The sequence below is a fragment of the Pleurodeles waltl genome, chromosome 4_2 (genome assembly GCF_031143425.1).
Source record: "Pleurodeles waltl isolate 20211129_DDA chromosome 4_2, aPleWal1.hap1.20221129, whole genome shotgun sequence".
Taxonomy (NCBI): Eukaryota; Metazoa; Chordata; class Amphibia; order Caudata; family Salamandridae; genus Pleurodeles; species Pleurodeles waltl.
This window is the reverse complement of record NC_090443.1, coordinates 324,613,411-324,631,107: the sequence shown is the minus strand read 5'-3', so window position 1 is coordinate 324,631,107 and position 17,697 is coordinate 324,613,411. Positions and strand designations below refer to the sequence as shown.

The window sequence follows — 17,697 nt, the reverse complement described above, 5'->3', positions numbered from 1 at the left end:
TTCCTTCCCTGGTTCTCTAAAGGTTACAGAAGTTGTTTGGAGAGACTCATCGTTTCAATTGTATCAAGAGAATTTTCCTGGTGCATGGCTTGCATCTTGCCCTGGTTCTAAGGACCAAGTCTAGTGCTTTTGCTCTTATCTAGTTTTTAGCACTTACATAACATATCAAGAATGCACTTCTGAGTTCAAAGAAGACTTTTATTGTTGTTAATTCTTCCCCAACCGCAATTTTTATGAATGACGAATTATTAGATTTCAAGCACACGTTAATGAAAACAAAATATATCAGTTTGCAATATACACAGCAGGTTATATTTATAAGATATTGAATGCAAAGCAAAACAAATACTTCACCGTGTGAGAAACTATTTACAGCTTCATCTTTCTAGGGTCTGCAAGCTGATGACTCCCTGTCAGCTGCGAGAAAGAGATTTATCTACCCACACGGGATGCTGGCAACTGGCGCCAAGCTCCAGCACGAAGTCAGGCAGATTCGAATCTAATTCTCTGAAGCCTGTGACATTCGTTACAAAGGTGTGCCCCCTCCTCTCAGACTCGGGAAAACTATGCAAGCCTTTGGAGACTGGCCAGATCTCCGAGACTGCTCCTCTTCCCAAGCTCAAGCAGAGAGAAAAACAACCAATGTACCCTCTCTTATCAGGTCTAGTCTACTGTGAGAAAAACATCTTGGTTCATCTTGTGCAAAAACACAGCTTGGATTCTCAACTGCAATGTCTAACTTCACGTTAAAGGCAATAGGCAGCTAAACTAAATATCAAATGCAATATCTAGTGTCATGTCAAAGCCAATAGGCAGCTGAGCTGAATACAAAATGCAATGTATAATATCATGTCAAAGCCAATAGGCAGTTGAGCTGAATACAGAATGCAATGTCTAATATCATGTCAAAGCCAATAGGAATATCTAATAGCATGTCAAAGCCAATAGGCAGCTAAACTGAATAAATCATGTCAAAGCCAATAGGCAGAATACAGAATGTAATGGCTAATGCAATGTCAAAGCCCATAGGCGGCTAAACTGAATACATCATGTCAAAGCCAATAGACAGAATGTAATGACTAACGCAATGTCAAAGCCAATAGGCGGCTAAACTGAATACAGAAAGTAATGGCTAATGCCATGTCAAAGCCAATAGGCGGCTCAACTGAACAAAACATACAATGTGCTACTGGTGAACATTGAGCAACTAATATGCGCATTGGTGAAACACAAAGTCATTGGTCAAACTCCATTAATGGCATAACACCAAGCCAGACACATTGCCAGGCTGCATTTAGCTTTCCTTTTGAATTTGGTGGCTTGCACACCTCTGATGTGAAGATCACCGTTTTCATGTATCTTCTTTTTTTAACATTCTGTGCCAAGTCTTGCCACAGAGGATGGGCCCGTAGTGTGGTACCGATGGAGATAACTAGGTGGCAATTGTGCCTCCTTCCTACTTTAGAAGTTACAGCTATGAAATGAAAATGAGGGGCCACCACTTATTTTTCCCCCCTCAGACATTTCCCAAGAGCAAGAGGGAAAACACACAAAGAGACAAGAAGGAGGAAGAGAAGGATTGAAATACCAACACAAATGGAGAAAGCAGGGACCAGCAAGTGTAGGATAAAGGTGAAGGGGTTGACTTGCAGTGGATTAAAGTGGCCTGAGGTTAATTCAGAACTATGCAGCCTTGGTATTCAGCATGTTGAAATTGTAAAGTGCCGGTGGGGCTTCTGCACATCGCATTGAGTACCAGCACTCTTCAGTTTACAAATTAAGGACCGCAGCAACCACATATAAGGCCTACTTGAGTAGGCCTGGGTGAAGTTAGTATTATTGGAGTGTAATCTCACATCATATCTGGAGTTTGAAATAAAATGTTTAGTTTTTTTTTTTCTCCTTGGGCAGTTATCCTTTTTAAGCCAAATTTTCACCTTCAGAAATCTGGCTCAAGCTGAAAATGTCTTGCAGGAAATGTACCACTGATGTATACTGTAGTCGTGAAACTTGAACCGGTCTTCTGCTCTTACTGGGTATGACTTTATATGTGGGCGATGGCGTCATGTACACTGTTTAGGCAGGCGACCACAAAATGTTTTTTTGTGTTTAGTGCAAAAATGACATGCAGTTTACATTAAAAAATAGATATTTTACCCACCAGTTACTTTTGAATGCTTTTCGGTCCACCCATCCAACATATGCAAATCGGAAATTATGGGTCGTCTGGGCTGAATAATGCCAAGGTTGCTGAACATCAAGGTTACCTACTCTTGATTCAACTTCATGACTCTTTCCTCCTCCATCCTACACTACCTGTCTCTTTTTCTCACTCTTGCAGATTCTTTGTCAAAACGTCTTTCTGCCATTGAAGCTGTTTTTCTGTCTTTCTTTTCCAGTCAGTCTTGAACAAAGAGCTAGAGTATTTTGGATAATCCAAGTCATCCTACACATTTTCTTCGATATGTTAGATACACACACCAGCCAGCGAGAACAAGGGGAAAAAGGGGAAGGGGGAAAGGAACCTAGGGGCCTTTCGTTTGCTTCTTCGGATACTTTCGCAAGGGTCAGCAGACTTATAGGGTACATATGTTTTTCCCCAAAGAGGCAAAACACTCCATTTAGGACCTGGTATAGGTTCTATTTATCGCACACGGTAAAAAACAATACCACTGGGCTTGTTATTAATCATGTGCGATAAGTATCACCTATTACAAGTTTCTGGAGAATAACATGCAGATTTTGGTGTTTATCACTCCAAAATCTGCATGATACAATAATTATTGAATGGTTTTCTCCTGTTAAATTTAGGCAGGTCTGACCTGACAAAATATTATGAAAGTTGAGGTATTCAATGCACCCGATAATCATCAGATGATTTAAATAAACACTCAACTAGTAATTCTGTCCACTGTAAACAAGGATTTACACAGCGGATGGAAAATCGTGACTGATTTATAGTCAGGCCCTATGTTTGGTAAACGCATAACATATATGAAACAAATAACTGTAAGCATAGCTTATCAAGCTCCAAGGCGGATTGAGCTGTTGTGATTCCCATGCCAATTAGTAAATGGGAAGAGAAGCCCACGAAACTAAGGAGCAAAGCTACTTCCAGTGAAGCATTTCTGACTTGGAAGTACTAAGACACATGTAGAAAACAAGCATTTGCAATGTAATGGGTCTCACATTTGCTTTAGTTTGAGCTACTGGCATTGTAAATTCATAACTGGACTTTTCTTGTCACATAAACTGGTTAACTTTGCCTCATAACTTGTTTTTTCCTGCCACATATTTCCAGTGGCCCTGCATAGAGCTAAAGAACATCAATGTACCTTCTTCCTCTATCTGCAGCCAAAAATGAAAATGTTGCCATTTAGCATCCTAATTTAAATCTGCCAAGCTAATTTCAATAGCATACCACTTTCACCACCTCAATATCAGAGTTGCTGACTGGCTAACAAAATTCCCAAAACAAGACAGCCACGGAGGAGTAACGATAGAAATAACCTAGAAGGGTCACCCAAACATATCAAGAGTGTTCAAACAGTCATAGTGTATTAAAGATGTTATGTTGGCCTGAATCATGGTCATAATTGCAATAAGGAGGTATTAATAAAACATATACAATTATCATATAAACCGAATGAGAACCTTTATCAGAAATAAATGTTTGTCATTAGACTGTAATGCTCAGAACAGTCACTAGAGGACACCAAAATGAAAATAGTATTTGTAAGAAACATCGTCATGTTACCATATGGTTAGCCCCTAGAAGGCATAACCATATGAAAAGAAAATGACTGAATATTTTGCAGTGTAACCATACATTTAGCCCCTAGAAGACTTAGGCCCATATTTATACTTTTTTAGCGCCGCATTTGCGCCGCTTTTTGACGCAAAAAACAGTGCAAACTTACAAAATACAATTGTAATGACGCAAATGCGGCGCTAAAAAAGTATAAAATATGGGCTTTAGTGCATTACACATTTTCAGGGCTAGCAGGCCTATTACAATGATATTACAAACAAGACCCTTAAAACAGAAACTACTCTCAGCTATAAAATAAATGTTCCAGCCATGAGAGAGTTTAAAAAGACACTGAATGGAGGGAGGGGTTATTATTTTGGGGTCTCCACTAACCTAGTGTGGGGACCCAGAGATGATCTAGACAGAAAGAGCAGGTTGTGGTGAATGTTTTTACGGTGGTCCCATTGTCCTAGGGCCATCACATGCTGAGCCATCACATGCTGAGTTATGGGATGACTAAGTGCAGCAAATACTGTAGTATGTTGACTGTCGTGCTCACAAAGCCTCTAGAGGACCCCAAAATAAAAATATCATTTGTAAGAAACATGGTCATGTAACCACATAATTAGCCCCAGAGAGCATAACCACATGAAAATAGAATGGCACAAAGTAATGTAGTGTAACCTTATATTTAGCTCTCTAGAGAGCATAATACCTTACACATTTTGAGGCCTACTGCAATACTAAGACCTTTAAAGCATAAACTACTACAAGCTGTAAAACAATATCCAGCCATGAAAAAAAAGACTGAATGGTGGGGGTATTATGACCTAAACATGACCTAAAATGCTGGACATTTCGGTGGTGGCCCCATTGTCCTAGGACCGCCACGGGCGGTTATGGGCAAAAAAGTTTCAAAAAGAATGCTTGCAAAGCATTATGGGGGGGGTCTTCAACCAAGTGCAGTGAATATTGTAGTATCAGTTCTCCTGCTGTGCCAGAAGAGCCCTGTTGCGGATTTCTGTGTCGTTTAGTAAAGCATTTATCAATTATAAGGGTTTTTGGGAAAGCTATGGAGTGTGAAGGAGAGAGCCAAAAGAAATTACTCTGATTAGGTAACAGTGTGAACAATGTGACCAGCGCTCCAATACCGCTGATGGAGTATGAGCTGTTGGTGCTATGAGCATTGTGAGGACTATGGCTGCCATGGAGCACGAAGGGGTGAGACATTAGAAAAAAATAGTTTGCCTACGCTTAGGTATATCAGCAATCATGCAATTATCCATGTAACAGGGTCAGTCTGGAAGGTGATAACAAAGCCACCCCAAAGTGGGACAAACGTAAAGCAATTACTAATGACATCAAGGGATTTTTGAAAGGCAAGCCCGCGAACGAGTGAAAGTGATGGGCGTGAGGTGGGTATGGTTAAAAGCCCACAGTACTTACAAACAGGTCAAAGCGCTTGTGCGCTTGACCTAAACACTGGCTTATCTCCTGCCTAACTTGAGGACACCAACAGGGTAAATCAAGAAAAGTGAAAAAAATGGTTGGTTGGGTGCTGAATTAGACAGCAGCGGAAAGCCATTCAATTAAATAGAATATGGCCTGGCAACTATTTCCTGCTTCTAACAGACTCAAATACTCATGGTGCCAGAATTGCCCCAGAAGTAGATTACTAAACCAGATGTAACAGTACTGGTAGATTAGCGGACTAGTCATCTGCCTAACTTCTACTGCTTCGTTTTCCATTGCTGCCACACCTACAACAGCTTATCATGTCAAATTCTTCTGGTATGTGCGAGCACATAGTACATGTAGTCTGATATGTGTCTTCACCCAGGTGTTTTGCATCTTCGCTGTTGTGGTTTTTCAATCTATACCCATAATGCCAGCCTGATGACCTCTCAGAGTCCTAACACTTTCTTCTTTGTTACCTTTTCTGCCTTTCTCTTACACCCATTCAAAGTCCGCCGAGGAAAAATAAACCTCATTACCAAAAACGAGAGCTTGTGCATACCATCTGCACCTGACATCACAAACTAGGCACTCTCTGACAATCTTCAATTAGCAGTTCCCCAGCTAATTCATGCTGTATCTCTGAACCTTGCTTTCGGCCGCCTAAAGTTTCTCAGCATCCACACCTTTCAGTAAGAACTCTCTACCGTCAGACATTGCACATTCTCCTCCAGATATATATATAAATTGTGGTGGTTCACACCTCAGAGCACACCAGGACTCCTGTCACTGCTTGCGGCGTTCACAAGCTTCGCTCATGTGGGTGTCTGTGAAGCTGCAGAGGAGCCTGCGCTTTGTGAGTATTGGATACAGTGTTGCGTGGATGTGGAATTTAACATTTTTAGATTGTGAAACCATCTTGGCTTTTGCCTCTGGCTTATAGGGCTTACACGTGGTCTCTCTTCCTACATAAAAATACACAATTTCTGAATCCTCCTAATGGCCTTTATAACACTTGCCTATCATATTTGACTTTACCATTACAGGACACGGTGAGCTGTGTGGCCCAGTCTACAAAAAGATTTCTCTAAAGCTTCAAAACAGAAGCCAACATAACATGCCAGGACATGAGTGTTACTTTTTGGGTCTGGATTGGCAGCACCGCAATCTGCTTACCTATTGTTACCAATGCTTTAAAATATACACAGAGCGAACTTCTGCCCCTCCCAAAAGAGTATTCCTCTCTCACCTCATGCTACTGGCTGTTTGGGGATTGCTTAGCCTTCTATGAGACGCTTACATTTCAATGCATGGGGGGCTGTTTTACATTTAAAACTACATGGAATCATCATACATTAAATTCTTCAGCTCATACTTGCTTTTTGTATAGAGAACACTCTTTTTGGTATTGATTTGTCACAGCAGCAGACTTTCTTAAGGTTTAATCAGAACTCAGAATGCAAGTCTAAGTTGGACTTCTTAGTTTAGCAAAGCTTTACAATACATTCCCTATGCTGGGCAGCACGTAGAATGTTTTGTTTTTGAAAGGGTTAGATATGCTATGTTCTACATAATTAATTTCCATATTCCTTATCTTGTATTGAGATCCATCTGTATCTTAACAATAGCAATTTGTCTCTACTTACACTTATTTGATTAACTGATACTCTGCAGTTCCAAGAGCCTTATTAAGGTGAAAAAGTGACGAAGGAACATACCATACCTTCCCATAAGTACCTTTGTCTTGAATGTGTGGTAAGGTAGTAGAGTTTATCCTGGTAACCATAGTTCTTATGGAATAGTCAAAAGAGTTGAATATTATTCTCTCTGGGAGGTGGTAGTTATCTAAGAAAATGATGTATTAATTTGCACTCTTGTGCTTGCTCAGTGCATGCTCCTAGACAAGGCACTCTATTGGTGATTCATAGGATATGGCAAACCACCTTACAATTCAACCTCAGGACAAATAACCAAAGGAGTAACTTTAGATCAAGTACCACCATGCCTGATAATCCACTCTGATGAAAACATATCTGGGTGATAGCTCCTTCTCCGTGCAGACGTGTAAGCTGTGATGGAATATGCTCCAGAAGAGTTTAAGGACCATCAGTACCACTGAGAATACAGATGGGCAATACAGACCTGTCTTTTCCTAAATGCTGGACCCAATTGAATCCATGCCGCAACCACTGAGTGGTTTGTCTATGATGCTTGCGATTCTAACCTCATACTCCTTTGGTTACAACCACAAGTGTACGCTGCATGTTCATGCTGCTGGTCCAAGTCTGCAGCACACTGTTTTGGTTCTCAGACACAACACCAGAACTCAACACTAATAAATGTTACTTCTTCCAACATCCTTCTTCCATCCAAGCACAGGACGATGTAGTAGATACTCACCTGACTGCTGGAAAGTGCTTTGGAGCCCCAACAAGAGGTCAGAAAGTGCTATAGAAAAGCTGCAATACACTTTAACACAGAGACTCCATTATGGAGACAGTCACTGGAGTTCAGGCTTAGGCATAAGACTATATAAGCCAGAGTCCCCTGGACCAGTTTAGACGATCCTCTTTGCCATGCGACCACACAGGAGGCAACGCCTTTACAAAATTGCAGGGTGCTATCTCTAAATGCAGAGCTCCATTGACAAAGGTGGGCTAAACTGTAGCTCATTTTAAGACACATCCTAAGCAAATCCCTACAGCCAGTAGAATGATGCGTACCTTGCCATCTAAACATAACAATGGAATGTCCCGACCAATAGCATTGGTTCTCCTCATGTGATTAACATGCCTTGTTCAAACTTTTATGAAGATCTTTGAGATACAGACAAGGAACAAAATAACGAAGGCACTGTGAACTCCACTGCAACTGACTCACCCGTAGAGTGTGGGAGGGGCTGTTGGTGGTCCTAACAACATTTATATGCATGTGAAGATACTAGGCTGAGGAAAGAGACAGCCAACTCATGAGTCAGTAGATCCTGTTTTTTGTTGAGTTTTGCAATTGCCTCCAGTCCCATTTTTTAAGCATTTTACCTATTTCCACGGCTTCTATCTAAATTTACTATGTCGGGACCCTGGAGGTCGGGATGGGCGGGAGGGTGTGTGTGTGTGTCTTTTGCTTTGGACTCACATTGCAGATCTATAGGGAGGAACCAGAGTTTGAACTGCCCTTGAAATTCATTCTTCGTTTGGAAACATTGTCAGTCCTATACTCTTTCCTCCTACCTGCAGTTCACAACTCTCCTTCACTCCCTCATATTTAATGTTATGTTCCTCTTCAATATTTTGTGTTTTCATGTGTCTTCCTCCTCAGATCTAAAGCCTCGGAATCTGCAGCTGGCTGTGTGGATAATCTTTTGTTACTTCCTTACTAGTTCTGTGATCCCAGTCCTGGCCGAACTTCTGGCATAGCAACCCCATTCTAAAGGGCCTGTGAGTCTTCAGAATACTATATTACCCTATCTCCAGTACTGATAAGTTCCCTTCAGGCCTTCTTGTCCTCTTGTAATGCAAATTATTTCCTTTATGGTTCCTCTTACAGCGATTGGTTCATTCAAAATGCTCCTTTCTTCCACTTGTTTCTCTTTCTTTCCTTTTCTCCATGCTTCCCTGCATTGTGATTGGCAGATAAGCTTGTCTGTCTTAGTGAGCGGTAGGGAGGCATTAGTGCGCTCACAACGTGCAGTTAGTCAACAACCATTGATAGTACCAAAAACCCTTTAAGTTCTGTCCTCCCACATTAAACCCATGCTACCTCACCAACCAAGTCAGGATTCAGAGACCTGGGAAGTCCAGATGATGAGCAGAGGCAGTCACTGTGCAATTTAAGCCCCTCTCCAATGTGTCCTTACATGACATCATCACCTGTGGTGTGGAGGCACACAAATTTGTGCCATTCCCCGATGACAGCTGGGGCACAAGTAAGGAACTTTGGGCCAGATGTAGGTAGGCTTTTGCACCTCGCAAACGGCGAAAAACGCCGTTTGCGAGGTGCAAAAGCCCTCAAGCGATGCAGAAACACACTCGCAAAATGTGTTTCCGACTCGCAAATAGGAAGGGGTGTTCCCTTCCTATTTGCGACTCGCACCGCGATTTAAGTTGATTTGTAACCGCGAAAGCGGTCGCAAATCAACTCGCAGTTACCATCCACTTGAAGATGGTAACTCATTCGCAAAGGGGAAGGGGTCCTATGGACCACTGCTTACTCTGAAAAAAACCGAAACAAAAGGTTTCGGTATTTTTTTCTATTTGCAGCTCGTTTTCCTTTATGGAAAACGGGCTGCAAAGAGAAAAAAAAACTGCTTTATTTAAAAGCAGTCACGAACATGGAGGTCTGCTGACTACAGCAGGCCTCCATGTTTGCGAGTGCCTATACTCGCTATGGGGCCGCAATTTGCGACCCACCTCATGAATATTCATGAGGTGGGTCATTGCGACCCCATAGCGAGTTGCAGTCGGTGTCTGAGACACCGTACTGCATACCAATTTGCGAGGTGCAAATTGCGAGTCGCATGGACTCGCACTTTGCACCTCGCAAATTGGCGTTTTGCTACATCTGGCCCTTTATCCCCATTCTGGGAATACCACAAAGCCTGCTGCAGAAAAAAAAACTCCTGTCCCTGGAGCAACTAATGGTGTCCTTTCACTATTTCCGGGGTCGCCATCTCTGAGACTGACTGCTGTTTTGTCACTGAGTCAAAAGGCTGTATTGAAAATAGCTCCAACAACTTGGAAACCATTTTCAAAGATGTGGCCCCTGTGCCCTTCTCTGTTAAAGATGCATATTTGATTTTCATGTTTCCAACTCATTTTGCAGGCTTAGAAATAAAGGTTTTTTTTCTGTTGGACCACTTCACTGATGCCCTGTTGTCATTATTTTCAATATCTTATATGTTGTTGGAACATATCTCAGGGTTTGTTAATGGATCATACTTTTTCTGCTAATCCGGAGATATAATAAACCGTAGATTAAATCAAGATAACAAGTGTCTTTTTATGTAGAAGCAGTGATTACTACGTGGAGGTGGCTGCAGATGGTGGGTACAGGCACTCATTTTTGGAGCCTTGGACATAGTTTTCATCATCAGACTTTCACCCACTTGAAAAGAGAGAAAGATGAAAAGGGGGATAAGGAAGAGAAAGATAAGAAAATAGAGAAAAAGAGGGGAAATAAGAATGAAAAACACCTACACGGGTTTTACAAACTAAGCATTGAGGAGAAGATACTAAGAGCCAGAAGGTGAAGAACGCTTGTATGGCGTCCTCGGAATACCAGGTTTCTCACAGGTGAACATGTGAATTTACTCGGTGCTCCAGCATGCGATGTATTCAGAAGTAGGGAACCGTAGGGACAATATGAGACTACACGCATTCATCCTTAATTTACATTTCATTCAAATGTGGAGTCAGAATGAAGCAAAAACGCCAACAAGCATTATTTTGTCAAAAATCAGACACATCTTTATTTCAACACTGAAATTTACAAAAAAAGACACACAAGCACAAATGTACAAAAACATACGAATGGGCGGCAGAAATAGATAGGGAAAGAAAGCTAGAGAAGAGGTTGTAGGGTGCATTAGTGACAGGGTAAATGATTCTCGTTCCCATGGCAGTTAAAGGTTAGAACATTGCACATAGAAAAGGCACTCAGGCAGCAGCTACCATCCGAGTGTGCAAAGCCGAGCTGAGAGAACCTACATGAATACCTATTCCTGCTCTAACAGCTTGCCGACCTTGGCTCGCTTCCCTGCACCATGGTGTCTACATCTCAGGAGTGCCCCACCTACCTGCCACCCACACTCTATTTTCAGAGACCTTGGCTTATTTCTGTGTGCTCTACCTGCCTGCCCAGTGGTCTGGGCAACCTACTGAGCACTCCACCGCCCAGCCAATATACCTTGCCTTACTCGTTTGCACTCTACCTTCCTGTCTCATGGTCTTAACAGACTTCTCTGCTTTCTGCTGTGTATCCCAGAAGCCTAACCTCACTCGACTGAACTCTGCCTTCCAATCAAGATATCTCACTTCAAGATCTTACTTTGCCTCTAGACTACTACTTCCAAGCTCTTCCTCCACCTGTCACCCTATATACATTTAGCTAATTTCTCTTAAATGACATAACAATTTCATCTGCAGTGAGGTACCACCAGGTCAAACACAGTGAAAATGGGGTACGTCTAAGCTAGCAGAAACTACACATAAAAATAGCAGAGGGAGGGAGAAGGCACCGGGCCCAGAGATCTGAAGAGGCCAATAGGCTATGTAAAGCCTAAGATGGACATGTTTGTAAGTTTGAATGCAAAATGTGGTTACTGAACCCTTCCCTATGGCAGGCATGTGATCTGATTGGCTGGGATATCTGTGCTATTAGGAGGATAAAGCTCAAGATGTTTCTCCATTGGATGTGATCAACTCATGCAAAACACCTCTGTGGATGTTTTATATCCAAGCCATGGTTAAGAGTCTGCTTTTGAAAGACTCTTCGCCATCCCTACTAGAGCTTCAGATTCATTGCTGTGCTGTAGTGAATCCCTCCAATTCCCTTTAAGCCATACTGCTTCTTGATGCCTCATCACCTAAACATACCTTGAGTTGGTTCTCAATAACGGAGGTCTAGAAGTTGCAAAGGGGCAAGACATATCTCAGTGCATGCAAGAACATCTTCTACACTGTGTGTAGATACACTAACGTTATGTACTTCAGCCCTGATTTACAATAGGGTGGTAGGGGAAACCTTCAAACTTCATGAAGAAGTGGTATATTTGGAAAATGAACCATTTGAAGACTTTCCTGCTTCAGAGGGGTATGTGATGTATAAAAATTCTGTCAGTGGATTCTTTACATGGATTTAGTATATAATTCATAAATTTTCAACTTTCTGTTCCTACCCAACTCTAACTCATATTCTAAGTCCTCTGGGTTTATGGCAACTAGTTTTGTGATCTTGGTTTTGTGGTTATGTTTGGCAACTCCACAAAGGCATTAGTGAACGTTGAACTGGAGTCACACACTCCTGACCAGATGTTTTTACGCACTAGCATGCAAAGCAAAGACATTGTCACATAAGCAGGGGAATCTGACTGGCAGATAGAGTGGTACAAATGTGGCAGAAGTCAACACAATTGGTGGAGATCATTAGATGATTTTGGTAGTAGGGGTTAATGAAAAATAATTCCATATATGCTGAAGTTATTGAGGACTTCAAAATGTTGTACTTTGTAGATGACTACTTGTTCCTTTGAGTACTCTTGCTGTAGAGATCAATGTATTTGCCTCCACCAGCAATCTCTTTGTGCCTGGAATTATGACAGAATTATGCTTTGGACTAACCTCTCTCAGGACCAGCCTTGAGACTCAGGGCTACCCCTCTGGTGGCAAGTATTTTAAAGTCCCAAATTGAACACAGCAACACTTCATTTGGTTAAACCAGTGATTCCCAATCTGTGGGTTGCGACCACGACAGGTAGTGAGCCGATTTTTGATGAGTCGCAAAATTCCAAGCAATAAATAAAGATGCCTTTAGATTAGGTATTTATCTTGTCACAGTTGATGCACTTCAAAGACAAAGGTCAAATGTCAGACTATGCCTTCTAACAAATTGCTCCTTATGCTTTTAACATGGGGATTCATGTTTACAAACTCCTCTCACTTTGCATTCTGAGAGGAAAAGGTAAAGTGAATTATGGGACAATATTGTTGGGGTACAAGGAGAGAGACAAAAAGGCTGTAGGATGTAATTTTTTGTAACACAGCAAAATGTAAATACCTGTAAATTAACTGTACACATTCAGCAGTTAAGAAAGCAAAATTGAAGCAATTTTTTTTTAATTCTGAAGTGTGATGGAAACAAAGATTTTACTAGGATCAAAACAAATCAAGTCACTTTACTTGGTGTTGCGCAAATGATAAATATTCACTGAAACTTGATTTCCAGACTTGATCATTTGTGTGCAATATAGTAAAACTGTATGCAAATTTAGTATGCACTTCAGTGGAAAATGTGGTGTCCGTAACCAACAGTGCTCTTCCCCACATTGTTGTAGTTACATTTCAAAAAATAGTTTACCTCATGTCCATTAAAGCTAGATGGGTCACAAAACTGTGTTCTAATAATTGTGTTGTAGTTCTAAAAGGCTTGTGAAGCACATTACAGCCTCTGACAACAGAGATACCCTTCAGTTTACAAGATCTTAAAGGCTCAGACCCCAGCAGACAGTAGTGACCCATCTGTTACAAAGATCTTACAGAGTTGAGTCTCACACAGCTGAGCTGTCCCAGAGGCTCATGTTCGAATACCAGAGCTATCGGGAAGAATCAGTCATTCTATCACCAGGCATAATGGCCAAAGTACTCCCAAAAACCATAACATGACAATGAGGTTGACAGCTATTTTGTCTTTCCAGGAACTGCGTGCATTTCCTAGATATTCCTAACACAGGATCCATTCAGTGCTTTGTTCCTGTTATTTGTACAAACCGACATCTGCATTGTGTTTCTATGCAAATTTAGAAGCATAATTCTGAAAGCAAGTGCATTCCACGCTCTGATCCCGGTTTTCATAATATCGTGCAATTGAGGTGTGGTCAATGAAGAAGGTAGATGCTTCTGGAAACTACATAAAGACCTGTGCAAAGGCAGAGCATTCTTATAGAATGTAATGGTTACTATTCAATCACACCTCGAAAATGTATTTAACAAGTATAGCTAAGATGCATTTGCAGAATTGTGGCCTTCCTGTACCTGTCTTGCTGAGGGATCCCTGAATGAGCCACCTTTTTCAAATGTTTTCTTGACATACATTGTGCATTCTTCTACTGACAGTATTTACTAATACTTGTCTTTTACCAGCAATGTGTCTAGGTCATGTTAATTTTTACACAGTCCTGGGAAAGCTTGGCAGAATCTGCAACAGCATGTTCGTGTGTCAGCTGTTGACTTCCTGTGTATGTTGGTTCCTGTGCCAGCTGGTCATTTCTTGGTTTAACAAATCTCTGTTTCAGCGGATCATTGGCCGTTTCTAATCATGCTTGAGATACATGCTTTGGCTTTTTTGTTTGCTGTCTTCGTGGCAACTTCTCTTGCTTGTTCCTGAGCCCTGTTTGGTTTCTTACAATGACTGCCCCGTTCAGATTTCCTGTGCTAACTTTGTGTCCTAGTTTACCTCTGTCAAGGTCTTTTCAAGCTTAAGATTCATGTTTGTGTCTTTCAGACATTCTACCTTTCTCAGTATCTGCTTTACTCCTCGCCGCTTCAACTCTTTTTTCTTACTAAGTTCTGAGTCCCTTTTCTGCTAGAAGTCTGACTACTCCCCATACTCTGTCATATTTACCGATACATTAGTGTTGAATTTATGTTGAGGATGAAGGGCCTGATTTAGAGCTCGGCAGACAGGTTATCCATCAGAAACAGGACAGAGATCCTGCTTGTGGTACTACAAGTGCCATTGGATATAATGCACTTGTAACACAGCACTCAGGATATCCTTCACTTTTGTGACAGAGTAACCCATCTGCCGAACTCTAAATCAGGTCCTAAGTCTCACATACCACTGAACTATCCATAAGACACAAAATTATTACAAAAACAGGTCCTGATTTAGAGTTTGGCAGACTGGGTATACTTCAAAAACAGAATGGAGTATGCTATCCCCTAATTCATTGGTCCGCCCACCTCATTTAGAGTTGGAGGACCGCCGTATTTCTGCTGATGGAACCCCCGTCGGCTTTGTCATCAGAAATCTTCATCCGATGGCCTATTTCAGTAGGGATTGTTGGAGGAAGAAGATGACACTGTCCATCCTATTTTGGGTGGCTAGTGTAGTCGTCTTTTTTTTCTCTCCGTCACGCCCAGGTAAAACCTGGCAGGGAGGGGCAGAAAAACATAATAATGACCTACATACGCTGGGAGAAAACTCTCAGGGTGTGGGGAAATATAAGATTTTGTTGTTTTTAGTAACAAACTCCCACTTCTACACTAAACCTTTTGTACAGTTAAAGGAACTGCTGTGATGATGGTTTCTTTCAAAGTACAGAGTTCAGAGTACAGACAATTCTAAATTTGGTGGGCAGGATACCTTTGGAATAGCAGATGTAATGTCCTCATCCATCCCAATATACACTACTACGTCTTCCCAATTCTAAATCCGACCCCATAGTGTTTAAATAGCAGAGCCAGCCTTCAGGTTATATTAATATTGCATGCTTTGTTCTCCAGACATTTAAGGTATTCTGGTGTTTATATGGCTCAGGTCCGCCTTGTTTTTCCCAATAGTGTCAGATATGCTGAGTTCTAACTACAACGCGTACTTTGTGCTGAGGGGGAAATCATCTGACAAGAGGAGCATCACCACTGGTAAGGATTTGCTGAGGGCGAAGAACGGAAGCTTCTGAGAAGTGTGCTGATGTCATCAGCGTGCGCTCATCCTGAGAACGAGAGTGGCAGTGCTGGCAGTTATGGCAGGACTGCGGTATTGGTTGCTTTCTGTCCTGTTGTGTTTTAATGATAAATACTTGAGCCTGACATGATGGTGGAAGTGAGTCCTGAGACTATAGAAAGGTGCCTTCTTTTTTAAACAAGAGATCACAGAGTCAAGAAAGACAGCTCTTGTATTAAAAAAGAAAAGAATGCTCTAGAAAGGAAACTAGAGCATTCTGGGAGTGATCTCTCAAAGAGAGAGAAAGAGAGGTCTCTAAAACAAACATGCGTTGTTTGCATCCCTGGATTGTTGTAGGTTGAGGGAAGGTATGTCGAGTTTGGTGTATAAGTTGTGTATGGATTACACTGCCAGTAAAGGAGACAGACCAGGCAGAACAATTATAGGTTGTGCAGTAACTTTTGGAGACCACTTTAGTAAGTTTTACTTGATTTTAATCACCGTTAAGCTATTGTATTTCTATTTTGCGGACCACATAGAATTCCACTATTTGTTGATATGGTGTTCGTGATAGAATCACAAATGAAGATTTCTCGTTTTTCGAGGTGTTAAACAGCTACACTTCTACAATTGTGATGTCATCAGCAAACCCATGCCCGCTATACTTGTCAGCAAAAGACTCAGAGATGCAAGCTAAACAAAATACATCACTGTGACAAAACAGGATATTGTGATGTTCTGTACAATATATCATTTTCTGTTTAACCCTCTGTGACATTTAAATCAAAGTCCAGAGAAGAGAAAGGAGTGGGGGGCACAAGAGCATGCCACGGGGCACAGGGCACAACGACTCCAAAGGGCAAGCGTGCAAAGGAGACTGTTGAATTTCAAGGGGAATTGTTTCCTTGCTAGAGTTTCCCTCCAACCCCCCCCCCCCCCCCCCCCCAAAAAAAAGGTAGTGGTACGGACATGTAAATGGTCTAATGGTGTCAGCAGCTTACTGGAGTGGTGACCTTGCGTTTGTCGAGTGAGGCGGGTGCGGGATGGGTTTAACGTGTTTCACAGCCAAGTACACTGGGCTTGTTGATGGCTGAAGTGGGTGTCAGGAATGCGAGGGTTGCAGAGCCCTTAAATTAGAGATCTTTAGAAAGAATAGGAAAAAAAGTGGAAAATGACCCTGCCCCCTCCTGTGAGGCCCACATGACAACAACAACATCGAAGGGCAGCACACAAAAGTGACTGCGGCACTCGAAGGGGGACCGTGCCTGACAAGAGAGGCCCACCCTCGTCGGGTGTGAGGGGGCTGGAGATGTGCCTTTGGCCCTCTAGGCCTTGACTCGCTCCTCACAGGTTTCCAGGACCGCCTTTGCAGCACCGCCAAAGACCTCCACCGCCTTGTCGTCCCACTGGATCACGTTCCCAGACTGGTGGCCCGTGCAGTTGGCGAGACCCTGGATTTCGGCGGGCGACAGCACACGGTCCCAGAAGTTTAACTGGCCGATCTCACCAACGAAGGCCTGTGTGGCGTCGAAGCGGCCGCCCAGGTTGTCCTGCGTTTGTTTCGAGGAAGGGAGAAAAAAGGAAATAAGATGCATAACCAATTAGAGGTAGACGAGGCGAGGGCAGAAGAAGAATTCCAGAGCAGGGTGGCACGAGAAAAGGGGAACAGGGCAGAGAAAAGGAAATGCTCAGTAAACCATGTTCATTACACATACAAATACAGCGAAAGCAACAGAGTCAAAGAGACTTGGGTACACAATATAAAAATCTTCTAGCAGTTTCCTGAGTTCTGAAACACCCTCAATGTGATAGTTAGCTGCCGACAGACACTGTAACTGCAGAGAGCAGTGGGAATGGGCTTGAAGGGCTAAGACTTTCTGGTTTAATTACGGGTATTTCGATTTTTTTTTTGGGGGGGGGGATCTGTTGGATTTCGAAGGAGTCCAGAGTTAGGAATGGACCTGAGACGGCCTCATATGAAGAACACATTTTTATTGATTACTTCTGTGACATCTACAACCGTTTTAGGGAGCACCCTCGCTCAATCGGTTCCCTAAAGGTACTTCTGCTAGGTGAATGGCTGTATCTTAATCCCTTCATTTGTGGTTGTA

At 42.2% G+C, this 17,697-nt stretch overlaps 1 protein-coding gene across 1 annotated transcript in view; it reads right to left on the bottom strand.

The window, feature by feature from the left end:
• Nucleotides 1-10,645: 10,645 nt before the first annotated feature.
• NPTXR (neuronal pentraxin receptor) overlaps nt 10,646-17,697 on the bottom strand; it is a 57,088-nt gene continuing 50,036 nt past the window's right edge. Inside the window, exon 5 of the mRNA XM_069231303.1 lies at nt 10,646-17,136. Coding sequence (XP_069087404.1) covers nt 16,912-17,136 — 225 coding nt within the window. The 3' untranslated portion in view covers nt 10,646-16,911. The remainder of the gene's footprint in view (nt 17,137-17,697) is intronic.